Source organism: Anoplophora glabripennis, unplaced genomic scaffold (genome assembly GCF_000390285.2).
Source record: "Anoplophora glabripennis isolate ALB-LARVAE unplaced genomic scaffold, Agla_2.0 scaffold81, whole genome shotgun sequence".
Taxonomy (NCBI): domain Eukaryota; kingdom Metazoa; phylum Arthropoda; class Insecta; order Coleoptera; family Cerambycidae; genus Anoplophora; species Anoplophora glabripennis.
Window position 1 is genome coordinate 1,370,167 of NW_019416522.1, and position 22,420 is coordinate 1,392,586.

The 22,420-nt window shown below is 33.9% G+C and overlaps 1 protein-coding gene across 1 annotated transcript; it reads right to left on the reverse strand.

Annotated features, from left to right (window-relative positions):
• Positions 1-221: 221 nt before the first annotated feature.
• LOC108908867 (dnaJ homolog subfamily C member 13) lies at positions 222-21,913 on the reverse strand. Its single transcript, XM_018713023.1, has 29 exons — positions 21,822-21,913; positions 21,638-21,717; positions 21,321-21,582; positions 19,642-19,804; positions 19,397-19,577; positions 19,072-19,326; positions 18,723-18,972; positions 18,498-18,670; positions 18,234-18,441; positions 18,025-18,180; positions 17,717-17,971; positions 17,284-17,661; positions 14,786-14,997; positions 14,570-14,729; positions 14,239-14,505; positions 12,588-13,076; positions 12,377-12,531; positions 12,098-12,299; positions 11,838-12,029; positions 10,398-10,533; positions 7,812-7,996; positions 7,564-7,755; positions 7,087-7,434; positions 6,744-6,965; positions 3,352-4,061; positions 2,095-2,311; positions 1,634-1,819; positions 1,200-1,581; positions 222-660 (listed from the first exon to the last, which is right to left on the reverse strand). The coding sequence occupies exons 2-29, from the start codon at positions 21,706-21,708 to the stop codon at positions 548-550; spliced, it is 6,720 nt and encodes a 2,239-aa protein (XP_018568539.1). The 5' UTR covers positions 21,709-21,717; positions 21,822-21,913; the 3' UTR covers positions 222-547.
• Between the last annotated feature and the right edge of the window lie 507 nt (positions 21,914-22,420).

Sequence of the window (22,420 nt, forward strand, 5' to 3'; positions counted from 1 at the left end):
CAGTCAACGCAAGAACTAAAACTATTCAAGGACTTTCAGAAGTTATTCGAAAACAATGAGAACTTTTAAGAATGAAATAACGCTCGATTTTTCATTTGAGATCTCCCATCACTAAGCGAAATATTTCTTATAGATATTTAACTTCAAATTCATAATCATTTTCAACTATTACATCGGGTATATTTTCAACTGAAAAGCATGATTTTAAAAAGTCTTTATTTTATTGTACAAACTCTAAAATGTATTAGGAAACAAAGTAATTAATTATAATTATTAATCTAATTATGATAAAAAATATATATCTGTAAATAAAGCATCAAGAATATCCATGACAAAGCATACAAAGTATCCTTATTTATTCTTAAATTAACATTAATATACATCCTTTTTATACATTCTTTACATTAAGACACACCGTAATTATAAAAGTCTATTGCTTGAAAGAACTTAGGAATGTGTTCATTCACTAAACGATCACTTAGTAAGTCTGGTGCGCAAGTTTTTTTATCACACTTAAATGTAACCATAATCATGGTTGAATAGTAAATCAAAGGCCATCGGACCTCATTAGAGGATCTTCTTTATCCACTGGAGGTGGTGCTAGATTTACCTTGGCACTGGGCCCCTGAGTTAAATACCCGGCAGTGGTAGGTGTCCCAGCTATTAAAGTAAGATTTTTAATACCTCAAGAAACATGCCGGTAAGATAAACAAATGTCAGGACTGCTACAGGTATAAAACGCTGAGAATACTGGGAAGTCGGGAAATTTTGTAATGAAACTAGGGAAATGCCAGGGAAATACAGTAATTTTCTTGATTTTTTTTTGAGCCACATCTAAAAAAGGACCAACTTTTAATATTTATCATATTGTTTTTTAATAAATTTAGGACAATTTAAGGTTTAACTTCACTAATTCTTTTAATACTGTTTTGATGGTAAGAAACGTGTTGTAGGAGGACTAAGTTCAACTTTGTAATGCGATACATCAAGTTTGCGCCAATTGTGGTCTATTTTCTTTTTAAATAAAGTGATTTCCATTATTTGAAAAGCAAACAGTGCAGCACTATTTCTCTCATCGCCTGTAAAAAATTGAGAAAAGAACACATTTTTTTCACTGGAAAACAGGGAAAAATCAGGAAAACTGAAAAACTATACATGTAGCAACCCTGACGATAATAAACAGTCTCATTATCACTAACCTGTAAGGTATCCTGAGATGTTTGTACTAGATATAAACAAGTCGTGCTTCTGATCCTTATACTCCGACCACACAGTACTTTTATCCAGTATGGAAGTCACCTTGTCGCCATAAAGGAGACTACGAGTCATGGACTTCAGAGCCTTCACGATCTGCGCCTTAGTCATGGCAGGGTTCTCGATTAGTTCCAACCTACCCTCTAGAAGATTCAGTAGGAATTGCACAAAATCAACGTCGAGCGCCTGTTTGACAAGCTGGTCTTGATTATTCGAGAATAATCGATTTAAAGCTTCACAGGCGACAGCTACCATATCCTTGCGAACCTGCATGGCCTGTTTCAGCGAGTGCATGCAGTCCGTCTGAGCGATGGCTGTCACGCATATCTGAAAAGTGTATATTTTGGTGAAACTGGAATGGTGCCAATTAAGCACTTACATTGCTCATAGAGAGAGAATTTAATATACAAATTGCCGATTTAGGAACTGCTACTTGACGAACATTGGATCCCATCTGTCTACACAGTCGAGGTATGTGTCCCATCGAAGGGATTAGATCCAACAGAGCGGGTTGCGCTTGGAGGAGGGCACACAAAGCAGTCGTGCTCAACTCCAACATATCGATCTAAAAATACAAGTTTTCAAACTAACCTTCACAGACATTATCGTAACCATAAAAACAATCTTGTAATTAGTTAATATTGTTGTATACATTTGCAATTGTATTCTGGTGCAGCTCTGAACAATAAAAAGTTTTTGACAAACTGCTTATCGTCCTTTTTAAAACATGGTCTAAGAGGAGGCGTAAATTCAATAAGTTGAGAATCACTGTTCTATTGCAACCAAGGCGACTTATGTAACATTTATTAAATTGGAAGGGGCTGTTAAAGGATTACTTACGTTTGGCTTCTCTTTGGTCATTAAGGTGAGACAAGTCTCCATGAGTTCCGAAAGGAACTCCTTGGGTTTCCTCAAGGTCCATCCAGGATTTGCTATGAATATTCGAAGATATACCCCGGCTACAACAATTTCATTGGGAGACGCGATGGTAGTGACGCCGTTAGTGTCGGGCATTTTCCAATTAATACCAGGATTTAAGCTTTGAGCTGCTTGATGCCTAAAACACAGTCTCTTACTTAATAAGGTGACCCAGCCAGATAAGGCCTGGTCTGGACATAATCAGACCCACTTTTGTAAAGTCCCGATAAATGATCTCCCAATTCATTTAATTAGAAATTATTGAAATTTATAAAATATTGCATTTACTAAATAGATCTTGCAAAAAAGTAAGTTTTTTTTTAATGTAACATACAACCCCTTCATATTTTTATATATTTTATATAGGGTTCTTCACGGTAAGTGGCCTATTAGACGTTTCAGAGGAACCAGAGACAATATGACTGAAATTTTGTTTACGGGGGTTATCAGATATGTTCTCTTCAATAAAAGTAATGCCATCAACGTAGTACTTCCAGTTATACCGGAAGTAGCTGTCAACTTTGTTATTTTAAATGGAACCCCCTTTATATTATTTCATTATCGACAAGGTAAATTAAAAATAAGTCAGAAATGTTAAAGCTTCCCTGTACCTAAATCTAACCGTTTTGAGAAAATTGAAACTGTAACCCCTACAAACAAAGAAAGATATAAGGAATTTTCGAAATGCTTGCTGCGGTCAAATTTTTTGTAAAATGACGATTTCTCGAAAACGGTTAGGTTTAGGTACAGAGAAGCTTTAACATTTTTGTCTTATATTTAATTTCTCTTATCGATAATGCAATAATATATAGGGTGTTCTATTTAAAATAACTAAGTTGACAGCTACTTCCGATATAACAGGAAGTGCTACGTTGATGGCATTATTTTCATTGAAGAGAATAATAACCCCCGTAAACAAAATTTCAGAGTCATATTGTCTTTGGTCCCTCTGAAACATTTAATAGACTACTTACCGTGAAGAACCCCGTATAAAAAATTATATAACTAGTTGTTCTTTAGTTTGATAAAAAAATTTTTAATTTATTTATGTTTTAACAATTTTATAAACAAATGATAATTCTATAAAAAAATTTCATTTAAGTTTAGTAAACTTAACGGCCAATAGTGATGAATTGTGCGGTTAATAATATTTAAAATAATTAAAAATTAACGACTCACTCTCGTCTTAACCTAGCCACAACCGTGCAGACCCTGTCCTTGGCCTCCTGATCCCAAATGAGTTCGGGATGCTCGTGAGCCGACTCAAACATCATAACGGAAGTCTCTGGACTGTCTCTCATAGCATCGGCGAATATCGGAGGAAGGAATACGCCCAGGGCCAACCTAACTTTGGGCCCTACCAACTTATCCAAACTCATACGTGCCAATAGCTCGGCACAAGTCTGCCTCACATTTTGGCTGGTCGAATTACAGAACAAATCCAATAGATATATAACAGCGCCCTTATTCAGGGCTTCCTTAACAATCTTCGTGGTAGCCATTAACGCATACAGGGTATCTAATATCTGCGGTTGGGAATCCTGGATGGTGTACAAAACCAGTAAAAGATAACCCAGCACATCGCTGGCCGCTATGTCATTGATACATTCATTGTTTCTCGTCACCACCGAGATGACACTTAGTGCTCCTTTTTGTATGGGGATGTGGCTAACGTTTAGCAAACTGAACAGAAGTGTGAAATGTCCGATGCACTGCATTTCGACACCTGTATTATTCCTTATCACATTGGTTAGGGCGTCTAAGGCCATCACAGAATTTTTTAGTCTATCTTCTATTGTCACGGAATAAGCTATGTTCACTAAGTTTAGAAGGTATTCGGATTGCTCTTTGAGGAAGTTTAACAGATCTATGGTGAAATTCTTCGGATTCTGCAATATTATTGGACACATTTTAGAATAAAAGTTAGTTATACAACAGTCACGATTGTTTAATCGTAATTGGAGGTTTATTAGTTTTTTTTTTGCTTAATCACACTCAGTGGTTATAATTAGGCTTAGTGCACGTGCAGAGTCGTGCACGGGGGCCTCTACAGGTGACTCACATTTTGAACTGTTCAGTTATTTACAGAATTCACAGAAATTACTTATATAAATTACATTCGCCATGTGTATTCAAATAACTATTTATAAATAGTTATATAATTTACATTAACAACTATTAGTTGGGGGGAAAAATGAAAAAAATGGCAATAGAGATAAGAAATAGACGGGAATTATTTCAAATGTTTGACAGTGATCTCGAAGGTTACAGGGACATACGTATTAAAGGAAATTACCTGTTTTGTACTGTGTGTGAACGCATTATAAATTGTTATGACAAAACTGAAGTGACAAGACATTTGAAGAGCCATGTCTCATCCAGCTTTGAAGACTCTATATTTTTCTATGAACTTACAGACACCTTTCTTTCAAGCAATATTCCATGAAACAAACTAGAGAACCTCAAGTTCCATAATTCCGTAAATTGGAATCACATGAACTATCTCTCTAAATGAATAATTTGATATAATGGACGATGTACAAAAAAATATGTACATACAATGACACTAATATATGCCATCAGTAGTACGATAAAAGAAAAAATGCAAAGTGTTGGAAAAAATCCAGGATACACCAATTTGAAAAACATATGTAAACTTTTATCTACATATCAGGAGTTACCAGTAAATATATTAATATACGTATACAGGGTGTTCCTAAATAAGTGTCGCATCGGAAAACTGTAAATTCTTCTTGAAAAAAGAAACATAGTTTTCGTCTTACATTTTTCTCTACGGGCTTTCGTTTTCGAGATACATGGTGTCAAAACTTTAATTTTTTTTTTAAGTTTTTTGCCAGTATCTTAGGAACCATTTGAACTACAAGACTGAGCTTTTGTACACATATTACCACTATTAATAGCAACTTTTTTCGCACCCTTTTTGAATTCATTGGACGTGCCAATAGTGGAGATTTTAAGGTATGGTAATGTTAAATTTCGTTAAAATTGTTAATTATTACTAACAATTTTTTGAATTACAAAAGATTTTCGAAACATTAGCAAAATGTTTGTTTTTGTTCATAGTCATTTTTCTTGAAAATGGTTGACTTTAGAGCAATGAACTAAGATAACTTTTTTTGGGTAAAATTCATTGGCGTTTTAGAATTTGCTGTCAAATGTTAATTTTTCCAGTGGCGTAAAAGTAAGGGGGGCCGGAATCCGTAGCGAAAAAGTAGTGGTAATGTGTGTACAAAAGCTCAGTCCTGTAGTTCAAACGGTTCCTAAGATATTGGCAAAAAAACTAAAAAAAAAAATTAAAGTTTATTAAAAGACATACGCGCTCACGTTTTCGACATTATAATTTTGTAATAGGCCGCCAATTTGAAATTGGGGGTCCGGATTGCGGGTATTTATTGAGCAGCCCAACAGTTTTTTCTGAAGTTTCATCCAATTTCAGCCAAATTCGTTATTTTTATTTATGCAGAGAATTTTGTACATTTTTTTTTCACCGCTAATTTAGCAATGTAAAAAAAATTTTGCGAGCTTTCGCAAAAGCCTATCCTTGTAGCAAATTTCCTCAGGAACAAAATCGATAAGTATACTTCATGTCGATTAGAGGCTTATTTTCGGAGATATAAGCGAAAAAACTGAAAAAAGAGCAATTATTCTTTTTTCTTTTATTATAAACAATATGACGCTCGACCTCTACATATACACAAATTTAGGCTTTTAATCTGTGTATTTTTTACTTAATTTTAAGCCCATAAAATTCGACATACGCCCGAAGTAGCATCATATTTAAATTCTGCAAATTCTGTACTCCAGTGTCAAAGTAGTAGACAGTAGCCATAATAAATCAAACCGCAAATTTACTATTTCTTAATACAATAAAATAATAATAAATAAAATAATTTTGTATATTCCCTATGTGGAAATTATATTGTGCCACTCACTTTCAGCTTGAGAATGCATTTGGAACATTCTATTCTACCTTTGCTTGTCATGCACAAATAGAAAAACGACTGAGGCTGTATGGTTTGACTTCTCGAAATTCCGCACTCTCAGTTTTCAGCTGAGGCGGATCAATGCAGATATGTCGGTAAGTGATGCCGTGGAAATGTGCAGTTCTTAACAAAAGTGTCTATGAGAAGTATAAATCATATGTTAAAATGAAACAGAACATGTGACACATTTTTTTAAATTTTGAAGACATTTAAATGAGGTATGTAGAAATCTTCAGAGATCTTACTTTAAAAATGAACTTGTAATATTAAAGAAAATTCAAGCTGCAATTGAGGAAGATGAAAATTTGCCTAGACTGTACCAAGAAGTTTTATTGTATATTATGCTTGAAATGAATTTTCATTGCATTAAACAAAATAAGAAAGTATGCTTTAAAAAAATTATAGTATTGTTTGTTTTATTTTGCATAGTTTTTATATCCGAACATACTAATAGTTAGGGATGAAAATTTCTACCATTTTTATATTAATCGTAATTATGTGAATATTAAAGTTATAAGAGTAATCGTAAAAATAACAATAGTTGCATCGCACAAATCTTAAACTTACTTGAATGGGGTACGTCGGCTGCTGATTATAAATTCTGATGAATATACCACCTATCCTTAATTCTCCAGAGTGTGCTGAATACTTAAAATCGTTCGCCACATTAACGTCGATTTCATCCCTACCGCTTCTCTGCGTTTCCAAGAAGTCTATTAGTTCAGCCCTAGTACTATTATCCCACACCAAATAAGGAGTTTCACTATTGCTGTTCAATACTTTTAATATCTAAAAGGATATGATATAGTATTAGTAACTTTTAATGCAATGTAAAATGTGAATATGTGAATATACAAAAGAATAAAAAATTAAGGAAATTTCCATTGTATTAATTTCAAAAAACACTTACTTCCTCTGGATTATCTTTTCCCAGCTGATCCGCTAAATAAGGTGTCAGTAACACCTCCAAGATGCCCCTGGTTAAATTATTATACGAAGGCGCATTTTCTCCAGAAATATACCCCCCTAGAGCTGCACATCCTTTCACGGATTCCTTGGCCAACCTATTGCTTATTTCCTGCTGATTCGCCTCCTCCGTTCTCTCTACACCACCTTCGTCTAAGGTGTAGTCATATTGGAACATATACAGAAGCAAATGCCAGAGGGCGCCAGCCTTTAGAAGTTCTAGTTGGAGGATCGAATCTACAGACAATGCCGTGACACACTCCGTCGCAACTGAGCACAGTTTTGTTAAATGCTGAAATAAAATTGTTAATTCCTATTTATTTACCTCAATGCAAAATCCTGTGAAAGCAAAATTGTCCGTTATTTAGAAGTATCTGCTATTCCGTAAGTAGTAAGTAAACAAAGGTTTTTCTGTACTTACTTTAAAGTAAAGTATCCGACATAAGTCCTTTACAAGTTGCTTCAGGTCCACCATCCGTTCCCTGCAGCCCGAGAACTGTGCAGCGACACTAAAACATCTCGTCACATGCATGCAAACCTGCACGGGCGTTTCGGTGGATTTGGAAGAGTTATTCAGAACATTCACGCATCTTGTGTAGGCCTCAAGTAAAACCTAGTGAAAAAGGCAGCGTGAATTAACTAGAGAAGTACGACGCCATTTGAACTTACTTCTAGTCCATTTTCTCTTCTCAGTTCTTCTGCGTTCAGTGCAGAACAATGAACGGTGTGGTAAGCTAACTCGCAGGCAGCCGATAATAGTGGTGCGTTCTTAGAGAATAATTGGTCGTCGTCTGTTTCGATTCTGATTGTTTTTATAAGTTGTGGGTATCCGGCATATTTATAAGGCTGCAGTTCTGTAATACAGAGGGCGTTTTTCAATGTATTGGAAATTGGAAGGCGGTAGAATATTAATTAATTAGTTAATTTAGAAATGAACTTTTACTGTGGATACAAGAATTTTTTCAAATATTTTCTTTTACTTATTTTGAGAACAAAATTTTGTTTTTTGGATAATCTGATAACAAGAATATCTCTGGTTTTCTTTTAGACAAAGGAAACCAACACATTTTTTCTGTTGGTGTTCTCTTCTCATTCCCGCTACAATCCATTTATCAGTAATCTGTTCTACTACAAACTGAAAGGACAAATCAAGAATCTAGAAAATGGGAACAGGAATGGCAACAAAAAATGATTAAAAAAAGGCCTTAAGTCATTAATTATTATTTTCTGGTTATAGCAAACTGAAGATCAAAAATAACGTCCGTATAATTATGACCCCCATTCAAAATTACATCCTATACAGGGTGATTCAAAACTTATCCAAAAAAATGTAGGAATAGATGCGTCATGAAAAGTGGTCAATATTGTAAAAAAATTTTTTTTAAATCCTTATAGTTTCCGTGAAAAGAATTATTGAAATTGTTTTATTTAAAACCCTTACATCCACTATAGCCTCTAACGTCATCCGTGTTGTGCTGTGTACGCAATTTGCTCTCACTCCAGGTGACTCCAGGCGATTCCGAATACTGATATCTGATTTTAGTATTAACGTTTTTGCGATAGTGTTTACATTACTTTTTCAAGCGTCAAAAATGGCTTACGTGTATTGCAACTCGGAGTTGATGGTTTTAATTTTTGGTGAAGCAAGACAACATTTGTGTTATGGTGAAGTAAGACAACATTTGTGCTATGGTGAACCATTTGTTCGTAGAAACTGGGTACAACAGGCCCAAATGTGTTTACATGTCCGTGGACAAAATTTGTTGAAGAGTTGTTGTAACATCAGGTATGTCAAATTATTTTATTAATTAAAACCACAAATTAATTTTATTAATTAATAACAACAGCCGCAAAAACAGTTAAATTTGTGTTATAAAATAGGTGTTATAAAATTTTATTTATTTCTCAGGAAAGAAATTATTTCGATTTTTTGTCCATTCATTATTTATTTCACTTTACAGCTGTGCTGGTTGTCGTGCCGATCACCGACTACATGCTTTGTCTTGTGCAAGTTCAGGTTTTACAGTGGATCAGTTTCCAGAGCAGTGCATAAGTGTATTTTACAATAATTTTCAAAACGCCCTTTATGATTTTATTTTTTACAAAATTGTATTTGTAAAGAGCTCCCTGCACATTCAAAAATTTGTTTTTGGATATTCTGAATCACCCTATATAAAACAAGGTATATCCTTATATAGGGTTAGTCAAAAGTATAATAAAAACCTCCAAAAATCTCAGTGGGAAAGCATTTTTGGGATAAATGGTGAAGACAAAGGTGCCAGCATTTTTCACGGTGCATCCGATGGTAACCTTCAACCGTCAAGGTCAAGGTTCAAGGTTATATCAAGATCAAGTCGGTATTTTTAAATGGTGACCCTCTTTTTCGACTCCAGAAATGGAAAGATGCGAATATGACTGACTGTGACCTCAAGGTCAATGGTCAAGGTCAATTCAAGGTCAAATGTAGATTTTTACTGTAATTTTCTATTTTTAACTACGCAATTAGAGGGAGTGACAGTTTTGCAGTAGATACCTGATGGTACTCCTTAATGATCTTGATCTTGTGGCCACCAAAAAATTGTAAGTCCCTTCTATTCCATCGTCGAAAATAAAAAATAACAGCCGGAATAATCTCTTGACCTCTACCTGACCTTGACCATTGACCTTAAGGTCACGTTTAAGATCATAATAACATGTAGAATTCGACGCTCTTATTTCTAGCATCGAAATAAGGGATCGCTACTCCAAAAACTGATATGACCTTGACATGTCCTTTCAACTTGACCTCTAGATCAAGGTTATTGAGGAGTACCATTCAGGTATCTGCTCAAAGATTGTCACTCCCTCTGATTCCTTAGTTAAAAATAAAGAATTACAGTAAATATCAACATTTGACCTTGATATCACGGTCAATGTCATATTCGGATGCATAATTTTCCGATTTTTCCATTTCCAGGGTCGAAAAGAGGGTCGCATTTTAAAAAACCGACTTGATCTTGATATGACCTTGAACCTTGACGTCAAGGTCAAGGTTACCATCGGATGCTTCATGAAAAATGACGAGACTTTTATAAAATACTTTCCGCTGAGATTTTTGAGGATTTCCTTACTTTTTACTAACCTTGTATATGTTTAGAAATATAATCTTATATGGTGATATTTGGTAAAAAAAATTGATAATCTCTTATCGACTATAATACTAATTACTATTACTTCTGTGATTCAATCAGATTAGTAAAAATTTAAAAATCATACCTTCCGAATACCTATGGAATAAAATACTTTGGGTTCGTAATACAAGAACAATATTATGTGGATTAGGCCCGTCACTGGTCCAACTACTTCTGCTGCATAGAAACTCGTAAGCTTGATTAACTGTTTCAAACATTTCCTGAAATAAAATTGTTTATGTAGCTTCCCATATGAAAAAAAATAAATATGTGTATTTTAGACTGGACCAAAAAAATCGGCAATTTTTTTTTTGAAAGATATATCGAGAATATCATTCAGAATGACGAAAAAAAATATTGTGAGAGTTTGAGCCCTTAATATTAGTTTTGAGAGGTCTATCATCGCTAGTTTCGATTTTTTATTCCTGATCCCATTTTTCCGTCAAAACTGCCAAACCATCGAGGTAAAAAAAATTATCTACATATATTTTTGAAGAAAATTGAATGCCCTACAAAAAAAGTCTAATTGAAAATTTTCGGCACACGAGCTGTTTCTATGTATCAAGCCTTGAAAATTGATATGGTTTTTTGATTTGACTTTAAATTTGGAATTTTGTAAATAACGAACAAATTAATATCTGAAAAGGAACAATATAGATTTAGGAAATTTAATGCTCTACAAAAAAGGTCTCTTAACGTTTTTGCATAAATTTACTCCCTCAAAAGTTATTCACGATTGAAGTTGAAGTAAAAATTAAATTTTTGTTTTTTCGTCTTGCACCTAATTTTTTTCACTCAATGGAACAAATTGATATTATACATCATCGACAATCTATCTATCAATATAATCTCCAAAAATATCCAAAATTCATAATCATAAAACAAAAATTTAATTTTTACTTCAACTTCAATCATGAATAACTTTTGAAGGAGTAAATTTATACAAAAATGTTAAGTGACCTTTTTTGTAGAGCATTAAATTTCCTTTGAAAATCTGTATTGTCGTTTTTCAGATATTAATTTGCTTGTTATTTACAAAATTCCAAAACTAAAAAGTCAAATAGAAAAAACGTAAGTAAATTTTTCACATGGAAATGGCTCGTCTGCCGAAAATTTTCAATCAGACCTTTCTTGTAGGGCATTCAATTTCCTTAAAAAATATATGTAGATAAATTTTTTTACCTCGATGGTTTGGCAGTTTTGACGCAGAAATGGGATCAGGAATAAAAAATCGAAACTAGCGATGATAGACCTCTTAAAACTAATATTAAGGGCTCAAACTCTCACAATATATTTTTTCATTATTCTGAATGATATTCTCGATATATCTTTCAAAAAAATTGTCGATTTTTTTGCCCCAGTCTAATGTATTTACGTCAGATATATTTCTTTACGAGTCTCACTTCATCTGTGGATATTAAAAATAAAATCAACCTAAACAGAATTTATTCTCTCTTCCAAAAGTTTTGCGTGAGAAACCTTTTCTTCTCCACAGATTCACTAAAATAAATTTCATTATACTCACTCTCCCATCGGGATTTTTGTCCGGATGGTATTGCTGCGCAAGTTTATAATAAGCCTTTCTGATGGTCGACTCATCGTGCTGAGTTCCTCCGTCCAGCCCCAAACTGTTGTAGGCTTCTTCGACGGTCATCAGGGAAGGTTTCTTTTCAACCTCCGACCTCCACGCTTCTAATACATCCCGTAATAGTTTGACCTAAAATAATAAACGGATTAAGCACGTTTGTAACTCACCGCATGAATGTTTGGATTTGGTATACTTACAGGATCAGGAATGGGCCAATCAGGAAATTTGGAAGTATCACAAAGATGACGCAGATAGAAGATATTGCAGAAGAGTTCGCGCTCGAGTTGGGGATACCGCACAGCTGGTATGGGTATGTAGTGATACCTAGCCATCGTATGGCTGCGCAACCTTGGTGTAAAGTCAGCTATGTGTGCCGCAACTTTCTCTATAAGCATTCGCCTAAAAAGGAAGATGAATATGTAACCCTTTCTCCTGTGATAAAATTATGTACTATTATTTAATAATTAAATTTTTACCTCATTTCAGAATTCCATATTGCTTCTGGTGTGTCGAATTCACCCAAATATATTTGTGCAAACTTTTCCGCCCCATGGTTTTCTAAATAATTAACCATAGCCTCTGGCAAAAGCCTTCCAAGAATACTTCTCTGCATAATCTGAGATGTGGTATTCTAAAAATAATTACAGAGGCTCAAAACGCGTTATTTATATGTTGTTTACTTCTCACCTCATCCGTTTTGAAAGCTTGCTTCATATGTGTCAACTGCAAAAACCTAGCGATAGGCAAAACGTTGCTGCCGGTGTACATCATAATGAAATAGAATACCCCCGTTGTGTACAACTTGGACATTTCCGGATTGTCTTTCATCACCTCACACAACAGAATCGCCACTTTTTCTACGAGGATGGGGTCAAAGGTTAACAGTAACTGAACTACGTGTGACAGCACTGGCTGCTCCGAGAGAAGTCTCTTTACTTTTGGTAGAGGTCTTATAATAGCGTTATCCACGTCTCTGCTAGGGAAGTACTTGCACATCCGAATGAGGATGTTTAGGATGTACGTAGCGAGTTCACTTTCGTTCAAGACGGGTGAGCCTTTAGCTAGCAGACACCATTTCAGTTGAGGTAGTTGTGATAAGGCACGCCATCCCGGTAAAGCCATAGCCCAACATCGGGTTTTGTGATTTATTAGTCCTTTTTCAAACAACTCCTTCAACTAAAAACAGAATTATATGTATTTAAATTGCTGAATATTACAAGGTGGGTCAATTTCGGTACTTTTGGGGGATTTCTTGTGTCTTCTGAGGAAGTAAAAATGTCCTGGACACCATTTTAGAGAAAAATTGAGAGAAGGAGAGATGGATGGAGGGGCAGAGTTAGAGGGAGAGAAATAGAGGAGGGGGGGGGGGGAGATGAAGGAAATGAGGAAAGATGGAACAAGGGGAAGAGAGAGATGGCTGAAGGGAGATGGAGGGGGGGTCAGAATTAGAGGGAATGAGATAGAGGAAAGGAAGAGGGGAATAGAGAGATGAAGAAAGGGGAAGAGAAAGATGGAGGGGGGAGAGAAATGGATGGGAGAGATGGAGGGGAGAGATAGATAGATGGAGGGGAGAGATAGATGGGGGGGAGAGAGATAGATGGAGGGGGAGAGAGATAGATGGAGGGGGAGAGAGGTCTATGGAGGGGGAGGAGAGATGGAGGTGACATATATATGTGGAGGGGGGGAGAGAGAGAGATGGAGGGGAGAGGGAGAGAGATGGAGGGGGAGAGAGAGATGGAGGAAGGGGAAGAAAGATGAGGGAAGATGAGAAATGGTGGAAGGGGAAAAAATAAATAGATGGAGGGAGGGGGAGAAACAGATGGTCAGGGGAGAGGACGATAAGTTTTTTGTTATTGACCATTTTTTGACATCAAATAACTCGTTTATTTGTGAACATTTTTGAAAACCATTTGGTTTTCTGAGTAGGGTCTAGTAGCATATGTAACCTTCAAATGAACTTGAAATTGGAGCTTAACTGGCCTACTCATCGTAATCAGACCCCAAAAACCCTATAAGGACCGGACCGCTTTGGGTGTTTCATTGTCGATCAAATGTTGACCTGTGTTTAGCAAGTTTCAACGAAAAACCTTTTTTGGTATATTTCAAGCTGCATAGTGGCCTTGGTTGAAGTTTTTTGATCTTGGTGTCATTGAGACTTTTGTTCAGCAAGCTGAAACCTACCTCTCTGCAAAATTTAAATATAAAATCCATTTTGTTACACCCTGTATATATTTTTTGATTTTTGATATTTGTACAATATTTCCTTTCAAATTATTTATCATACACGATATTTACGCAAACACTTTTGTATTAAAAATTATTATCAAAATTGCTTTACCTCATTAAAACTGACGGGCCCTTCTCTACCTTTGTCAGTATTGTAGTACCATTCTTTCTCTTGGACAATTTTCATTCCTGGTCCAGCTTCGATGACATTAGTCTGCGTCGGAATTACAGCCCTCGAAGTGTGCAGATGTGCAAGGGTCATAAGATCCACTAATATCTGAATACCTCCCATATCTAGTACATCCCTGACGTTGCGACGGTGCAGGATGAGTTTGTTGATGAACATCACCAGTCTATCCCTTTCTTGTTTATCCACACACTAAAAAATTGTAAATGTTTTATCAACAAAATTTTCTACAAAATTTTCTATAAAATTTCCTTACCCTTTCCAACATCCCTACGATATATTTAGTGTCGCTAAAAGGACCGATATCTTCGTAATACCTTCCATATACAATTGACATTGCTTGAAGACACATGCATTTCATTTCAACTTTATTTGTTAGCAGAAACCTGTGATACAAATCGTTGAAGAACTCGTACCTGAAACATTCACAACATAAGTCGTAAAACGTTCGTTCAAATCAAAATAAACTTACGATCTTCTTATGGGCGAATCGTCATTATTGACGTCCAACTCTAGTAACAGTCTTAAATAATAATCACCAATCTTTACTTCATCGGCAAGGCAAGCATAATTAAGTTCGAATTCTTGGTGGTTCCAAGCGACCAAAGCAGATCCCGCCAATTCTCTGTCCGATGAGAAGTTTCTCACTTCAGTGTCTAAGGCACTTCTTAGTTCCTCCCGGGTCTACAGATATACATTAATAATACACTGATGCAAACAATTAAAGGGTCAAAAGAATTTCCTAATTTTTTTTGTGATTTTAGACAGACTGTATTTAAGTGAAAAATGGTCGTATCGAGAATTAAAAAAAAGGATTTTGAAGCTCTAGGATTCTAGTTTTTAGATCTTTCGGTCGAAAATTTTTAGGAGCTACGGTCATCATGCAATTCTAAGAAATAGCGCGACAAAAAAATTTTGCAAATTTTTTTATTTTTTTTTCCGAGTTCACGGACTTGGAAAAAATTTTTTCTGCTAAGCCATTGCATAGCTTGTTTGTTCAGCTTTATTTTCGTTTTTTTAAAATTTCGATACGACCATTATTCATCGAAATATCGGGCTTTTAATAGAAAAGAATCCTTTTGTCTTCAATCATCGATATCTCGGCGACAAATGGTCGTACAGAGAATTGAAGAGCAGTTTCGAAAACTGTAATAAATTTCCTATAACATACTGCCGCAACTTTTCGGAAAATTGTTTTCTTTTTTCATCTTTTACACGAATTCCAATTGTCAGTCTTTACTGTATTTTTACGTTGATTATTACGTTAATGTTTATATTGTACCTAATTTGTATGTGTATTTTACATTTTGATTTTGTATCTTTAGACGTTAGATTTTACTGTTACTCTTACTATAGGACTATCCTCACTATTATGTTTATTCACTTTTCCCCTTTCTTTCTTTTTTGACTTGTGTAAATACTTATGTATACCTAGCACCAATAAACTAAACAAGAGAAACAAGAGAAAAACGAGAGAATTAAAAAAACAGGAAAAAAATAGTAATTTATGTTTTTTTAGAAAATTGACGGCTAAATTAGAAATATTCACGAACCCTGTGAAATTTCATCTCGATCTAACGAACCGTCTCTTTATTTCAAACAGTCAAACTTTTGAAAAAAATTAAAGGGTCACGATTTTTAAGCTTAAACACTTCACAATCATGATTAAAATGGAAAAAAATAATGTTTTTTTGACATTCTCACATTTTCACCCCAAACATTTGATGAAAACATTGATGAAAATTTTTTTTTAGTTTTCGAAATTTTTTTCAGAAGAAAAAGGGTAGTTTTGAAAAAAACTCTTTTAAGTGATTACAAACTGCATAAAAATTAATTACAAATTTGTCTCAAAAAACGGGTTCGAATTCTGGTTTGGGTCATCAACTTTAATTTTAATTCAATTAAAAGTTGATGAACAGAAGCATAGGACAGAAAAGCCAAATCGTGCTGGAAACAATTGGATTTTGTTTTCTTCAATGTCCGGAAGGTTTTCCAAAAAAAAAAAAATTCAAAATTCAATTTAAAAATTATTTGCGGTAAAAATGTGAGAAAACATCAAAAAAATGTTTTTTTGTCCATTTTAGCCATGATTATGAACTGTTTAAACTTAAAAAACGTGACCTTTTAATTTTTTTCAAAAGTTTGACTGTTTGAAACAAAGAAACGGTTTGCTAGATCGAAATGAAACTTCACAGGATTCTTCTGGGTATATCGAACTGTAAAAGTCTTTAGCTGTCAATTTACTAAAAAACCATAAATTACCCTTTTTTCCTGTTTTTTTAAATTCGTGGATGAAAAAAAAAAAAATTTTCAGAAAGTTGCGGCAGCATGTTATAGGAAATTTATTACAGTTTTCGAAACTGCTCTTCAATTCTCTGAATGACGATTTGTCGCCGAGATATCGATGATTGAAGACAAAACGATTATTTTCTATTAAAAGTCCGATATTTCGATGAATAATGGCCGTATCAAAATTTTAAAAAAAGGAAATTAAAGCTGAATAAACAAGCTATCTGGTCCATGCAATGGCTTGGCTGAAAAAAAAATTTTCCAAGTCCGTGAACTCAGAAAAAAAATAAATTTTGCATAATTTTTTTGTCGCGCTGTTTCTTAGAATTGCACGATAACCGTAGCTCCTAAAAATTTTCGACTGAAAGATCTAAAAACTAGAATCTTAGAGCTTCAAAATGCTTTTTTTTAATTCCCGATATGACCATTTTTCACTTAAATACAGTCTGTCAAAATTCATGGAAAAATTTTGGAAATTCTTTTGACCCTTTAATTGTTTGGATTAGTGTATTAAAAAATAAGAAACTCGCTTATGAAAAAATATTTGCTCAATGCTTAAAACAACATTGTACATATTTTTTTAAAGCATGTTGTAGAGTATAGGGAATGAGCTTTTGATCAATTTTTGGAGAGTGCTTACAAATTTTTTTAAGATTAAATTATTGGTATTGATTTACTTACTTTATGGTTCCATATTAAGTTGGGAAGGGCATGATCCTGGTTGAAGTTCCAATAAAACAGGGACCAATTCGATTCAGCCTTTTTCCTCTCTCGTCTCCTCCTTAATACTATAGGCCGCTCCTTTATTTTCTCTTCCCTCTTTAACTGAATCCCCACCCTAGCACCCCAATGCTGCATGGCCAAATTGGTGTAGTGCTCCACCCTCTTTTCCACCATTTTGATCTGCCTTTCCAACGCGGCCCAATTCGGATTCTTCTTTTCTTTATTGGCGTGCTCTTGCGCTAGTTTTAGGTTATTTCTGTGGTTTAACATTTCCTGCTCTAAGGCTTCTTTGGGAATCTCATCGCTCGAATCCAAAAAAGCTATAAGTCCGGTTGGCTAAAAAAGAATTTACATATTACTCGTCACTAAATTAACAATGGAAGACATTTACCATTATTCTTTTAAGCAGGTTCATCGCAGTTGGATTTCCAGTAACCCAAAGCCCTATTAGATGCCTGGATAACTGCCTGTGAGTAAGCAGTCTCCCGTCGGTTCCTTGAGTGTATAAGGCAGCAAGCAGATGTCTCGGCAGAGCACCTTCCGCAAGAGCTAAATTCTGCATCTTCTCGGCTACGTCAGTCTCTCCCTCTTCGATAATGGATCGCATGACGAGACCAGCGCCTTTTACGATCGCCATCGAGGGATGCTAAATTTGCGAAATGTTTTAATCGAAAAGTTAATAAATCGTTAGTCCATTACCTGAAATAATCTGAAGAGCATCCTGCCTCTATCCGAGACCATTTCTAAAAGTGTATCGAAGTGTTTACCATCAGTTGTCTCGCTGTAAGGTACGCAAAGGGAAAAGGTTAAAAAGTCTAACATGGCTGAAACTATTAGTGCACCTGTTCCTTGTGCCTAAAAGAAAAATTCTTTTACCTCAAAAATAAAAACGGAAAAGAGAAACTCACTATATGGGTTGTCCACATGTTAAGCAAACTCTCCAAAAATGGTTTAGTTTGTAATAACGATGATTTATTTAGTTGTTCCTGTCTTAAATCATAGTCGTCGTGCATGGGGTGCATCAATGCACAAATCATATCTATGGCTGCTTGTGTAACGGCGTAATCATTTCGTTTCAAAGCTGAAACGACCTTAAGGCCTATTGCTTCCCTAAAACTAAAACCAAAATGCTAAGTAACTTCTACAATTAGGAGACGGAAGAATATTCTTACCCGGGTAGTTTTGTGAAACAAGCATAACCGACTTTACTAGCAGCTAATCGTCTAAGAGCATGAAACTGGGCTTCTAATTCCATTGTGGTTATAGTTTTCTGATCACCTTCTTTGGATACTAACGACTGCAACACTCCAGTTATAAGCTTCTCTTTATTTTCGGAAAAAATTCCCTGAAACATGAAAATAGTTTATTGTGAAGGAATCACTGATGTAAGTACCTACTTCTTGTGTAATGCTGTATAAAAGTCCACTGTAGGGTACGTTAGCGTTAAACCTCCTTACACACTGCGAGAAAGGTTTTGTGGCTGGTGGGTTCAACAGAAGCTTCAAATGTAAGCTTTCTGCTTCCTCTTCAACTGGCAAGTAGAGGGGTCCCAACCTGAGACCCCTTTCTGTAGGAACCATAGTGACATGTACGTCTTTATTGCCAGCTGCTCTAACGCCATCTAGTAAGGAGGCTAACAATGAATCCCTGCAATACATCACAAAACTCGTAATTTGCTCAAAATAAATATTTTTTTCTTTCTAGCAATAGCAAGTAATAATTATAATTATTATAGAAAGCAGTTACCTATCTGTAGTAGTGTAAGTCCTAACTTGCCCACTGAAATACTGAATACTGAAAAGTTGAGGGTTATCGTTATCACGAATTAAAGCAAAAATATTGTTCAAAGGCTGAAGAGTACAGATACTGTAAGTCTGTGGATCCCTTTCGAGGAGGCAGTGTTCAGAAAGGCATAACGTTCTTCTAACGGGTTCCGAGTGTCTCGCCTTGTGAATTTTATAGACCGCAAATTCAGAGACGGATGTAACAAACTCATCATCGCTTAAAAAAAAAGTTAGCATATTGGATAATAGTACTCAAGTTTTTAATTACAATTTACAGTAACAATTACCTAAACTTTCCGAAACGTTGACACTGAAAATCCTCTAGTTTAATTGGTGTGCTCAAGACTTTAATATTCATTCCTATATTAACGGTAGCTGATTCCAGAATCTTTATTTTAATATCTTCGAAATCCACAGCTTGGAACAAATGAAGTCTACCAAAACCACCACAAACAATAACAAATCCTCCTAAAAAAATATCACATTATTGTTTGTTATTTTTCAAAAAAGTTTTGTGAACATTTCTATTTACCTGGGTAATCAGATACTGTACAAATTCCCTCAAAATCTTTAAAATTATAACTGGCTAAAACTTTATTTGTAGCTGGATCTAACTGATCGAGGGAATACGGTGTTACTTCTAATATTACAGGAAGCCTTATGTCCGACCAGTGATGCTTATAAGCTTGATAGCGCTACAAAAATTTTTATAAACAGTTTTTATTTGGGAAATTTATTTCTGAAATAAATAATTTCTTACAGAATTTTCTTGAATATACAGGTAAATGCTTGGCTACATTTTAATGTAGATCTTATGTAACAAATCAACAAATAGTTCCTATAAACATTCAATCAAAAACTCTTCGTTTTCGATATATATGATATTAAATTATTTTAAAAATTTTTGTCATAACAAAACTACCGAAGCGATTTCTTTCAAATATACATATATTATATATTTTCAGTTTGTTTTTTTTAATTTTTTTTATAAGTGAATAAGTTTGTTTGCAATTTCATTTTATTATTTTTTTAAACATGTCACATCACGTATAGATAATTATTACTAAAAGTGACATAACAGTTATTCTCAGTTATTTTTCAATTTAAATTTCTATAACTTCAAATCAATTAGATATATATTGTTTTATTATGTTAATATTTTTATCTTCATACTATCAGATAATTAATCTAATACTATTTTCAGAGTTAGAATTCAAACCGGGGAGATATTGTATAATAATTATGTATAAATTAAGTAAATAACGTGATCTTTTAATAAAAAAGCTTAATATTACTCATTCATACTCATTTCGAGTAATCCTAAATTCAATGAACTTTTTATTTTTGGAACAGAAAACAGTACAAAACAAAACAACATGATTATTGCAGAAGAACACTACTAGATTTATAAAAAAAAACTAATTCACGTTATCTAGACAATAATTAAAGCAGCAGACGTTCACTAATGAACATACATACATAAATATCCTGTAATGTGAATAACATTTTAGTTACACTTTAGGTTATACACGTAACTAAATAAATTTTGTGATAAAAATATGGACATTTTGCAGTATATATTTTTATTACCTAATATTTTTTATTATTCTCACGTCGTAAAATATATTTAATATACAGATATTATTTTACTATTTGAAAATGTGGACTTTTTAAAACATATTATATGTATTATCAGAATTAATATGTATTTGTATTTGTTCTTTGTAATTATAAATAATACATTTGTAAGTAACAAATCAAAATAGATGTTATGGTATGTTACAAAACTTTAATTGGAGTTTAATGGCATTAAATACAAAAAATAATTAGCATTTGAAAAAATCTGTTAAAAAAAATTGTGTGGCTATTTGAAAAATAGTAAATTGTAAGTTATTAAGAATTAAATGTTGTTATTATGAAGCAATATTTTAAACCTTATTAAAAACTTAACTTCTGTTAAACCATTGCAGAGTAAGCAAAATTGAAGGAGATAAATATGAAACCACAGTAAAAAGGCTGAGATAATCAAAATTATATTAGGTTTACTTTGGTAAGAGGTAAGACAATGTTTTTTTCTTGCTAGTTATGCTAATGTAAATATTTTCCTAACAAAACAATTTTAAATACTTAGTACAATTCGATGTTATTTCAAAAATTTTATATATTTCAGTTTGTTTCTTTTGAAGTACTCATTTAAAAAGATTAACTCACCAGGACTTCTTTAGGTCTTTCTAGAAAAAAATTCCTAAATTTCAAGGCTTCCGTCAAAAGATGTGTTCTGTGTTCAGTAGAGAATGTCATTTTATCTACTTTCCTCTCTTTTTTCATTGTAATTTGAAACTCATAAGGGACTCCTCCTTTAATTGGCTGAACTGATATAAAATCATTGTATGCCCATCTATTTGTTACTTCTAAGTTGGATGGATTGTAGGTTGTAATGCCCATAGTTCCAACGGAAAATATTCTTTTATATCTACAAAATTGGTGTTTCATTAATTACAAGTTTGATCATAATTTATTATACATACTTTCCCTTCCACGTGGTGTGTTTTGTGCAGAAAAAACAAGCCACATCTTGATTATCTTTTATTGGCATCATTTTACAGCACTAACGAGGTATAAACAAAAATAAAACCCATTAGAAAATGACACTACACTCCTGTTACACAATAGCTATATATGATGTATTTTAGTTACAGTTTAAATATTTACCTGTCAAGAAAAAACTAAATAAACCAAGGAAGAGTACTACTTCTCTTTTATACAAAACATTTTTAGGGGTGTCAGCTGTTGACCATTCGACTGTAATGTCAAAAATGACATGTTGTCTATTCGTCTTCTTCTTCTAAAAAATCTAATTACATTATAAGGCACCTGCAATTATGTTTATAATCATCTAATATCTTCAAATGAGCTACAGAAAAATAATTTATTGTATTATTTCCAAAGTAAAGATGTCGATACTCGATACATAAGCCAAGAAAATTCTAGAGTTGTGAGTAGTAGAGGCAATAGATATAGCCTATATTTATAAGTGTGCATAGGACCTAAATACAAATCAGTACTGCCATAGGTTGCTGATAAATTTTTGTTTACTCGTCTGTCGTCACCAATATCTGCTTCTTTAGAATATGGCGACGTTTGTTTAGATTATAGATATAAGTTTATTATTATCTGTTTTCCGTCTTTCATGATTCCAATATAAACATATTTAATGCTGCATTATCCTGTATTAGCGCGAAGTTTTAAATTTTATTTAAAACAAATAAGTAGGTAACTATATTTGATGTAAGTGCAAAGAAATAATTTCT

Excerpts from the sequence above, each read along its gene's own strand:
- LOC108908867 (XM_018713023.1), bottom strand. The coding sequence starts at position 21,708 with ATGATGCCAATAAAAGATAATCAAGATGTGGCTTGTTTTTTCTGCACA. Across the intron at positions 12,030-12,097 it reads ATTGGCCCATTCCTGATCCT|GTCAAACTATTACGGGATGT; the intron begins GTAAGTATACCA and ends TTATTATTTTAG. Across the intron at positions 1,582-1,633 it reads ATTCTCTCTCTATGAGCAAT|ATATGCGTGACAGCCATCGC; the intron begins GTAAGTGCTTAA and ends TACACTTTTCAG.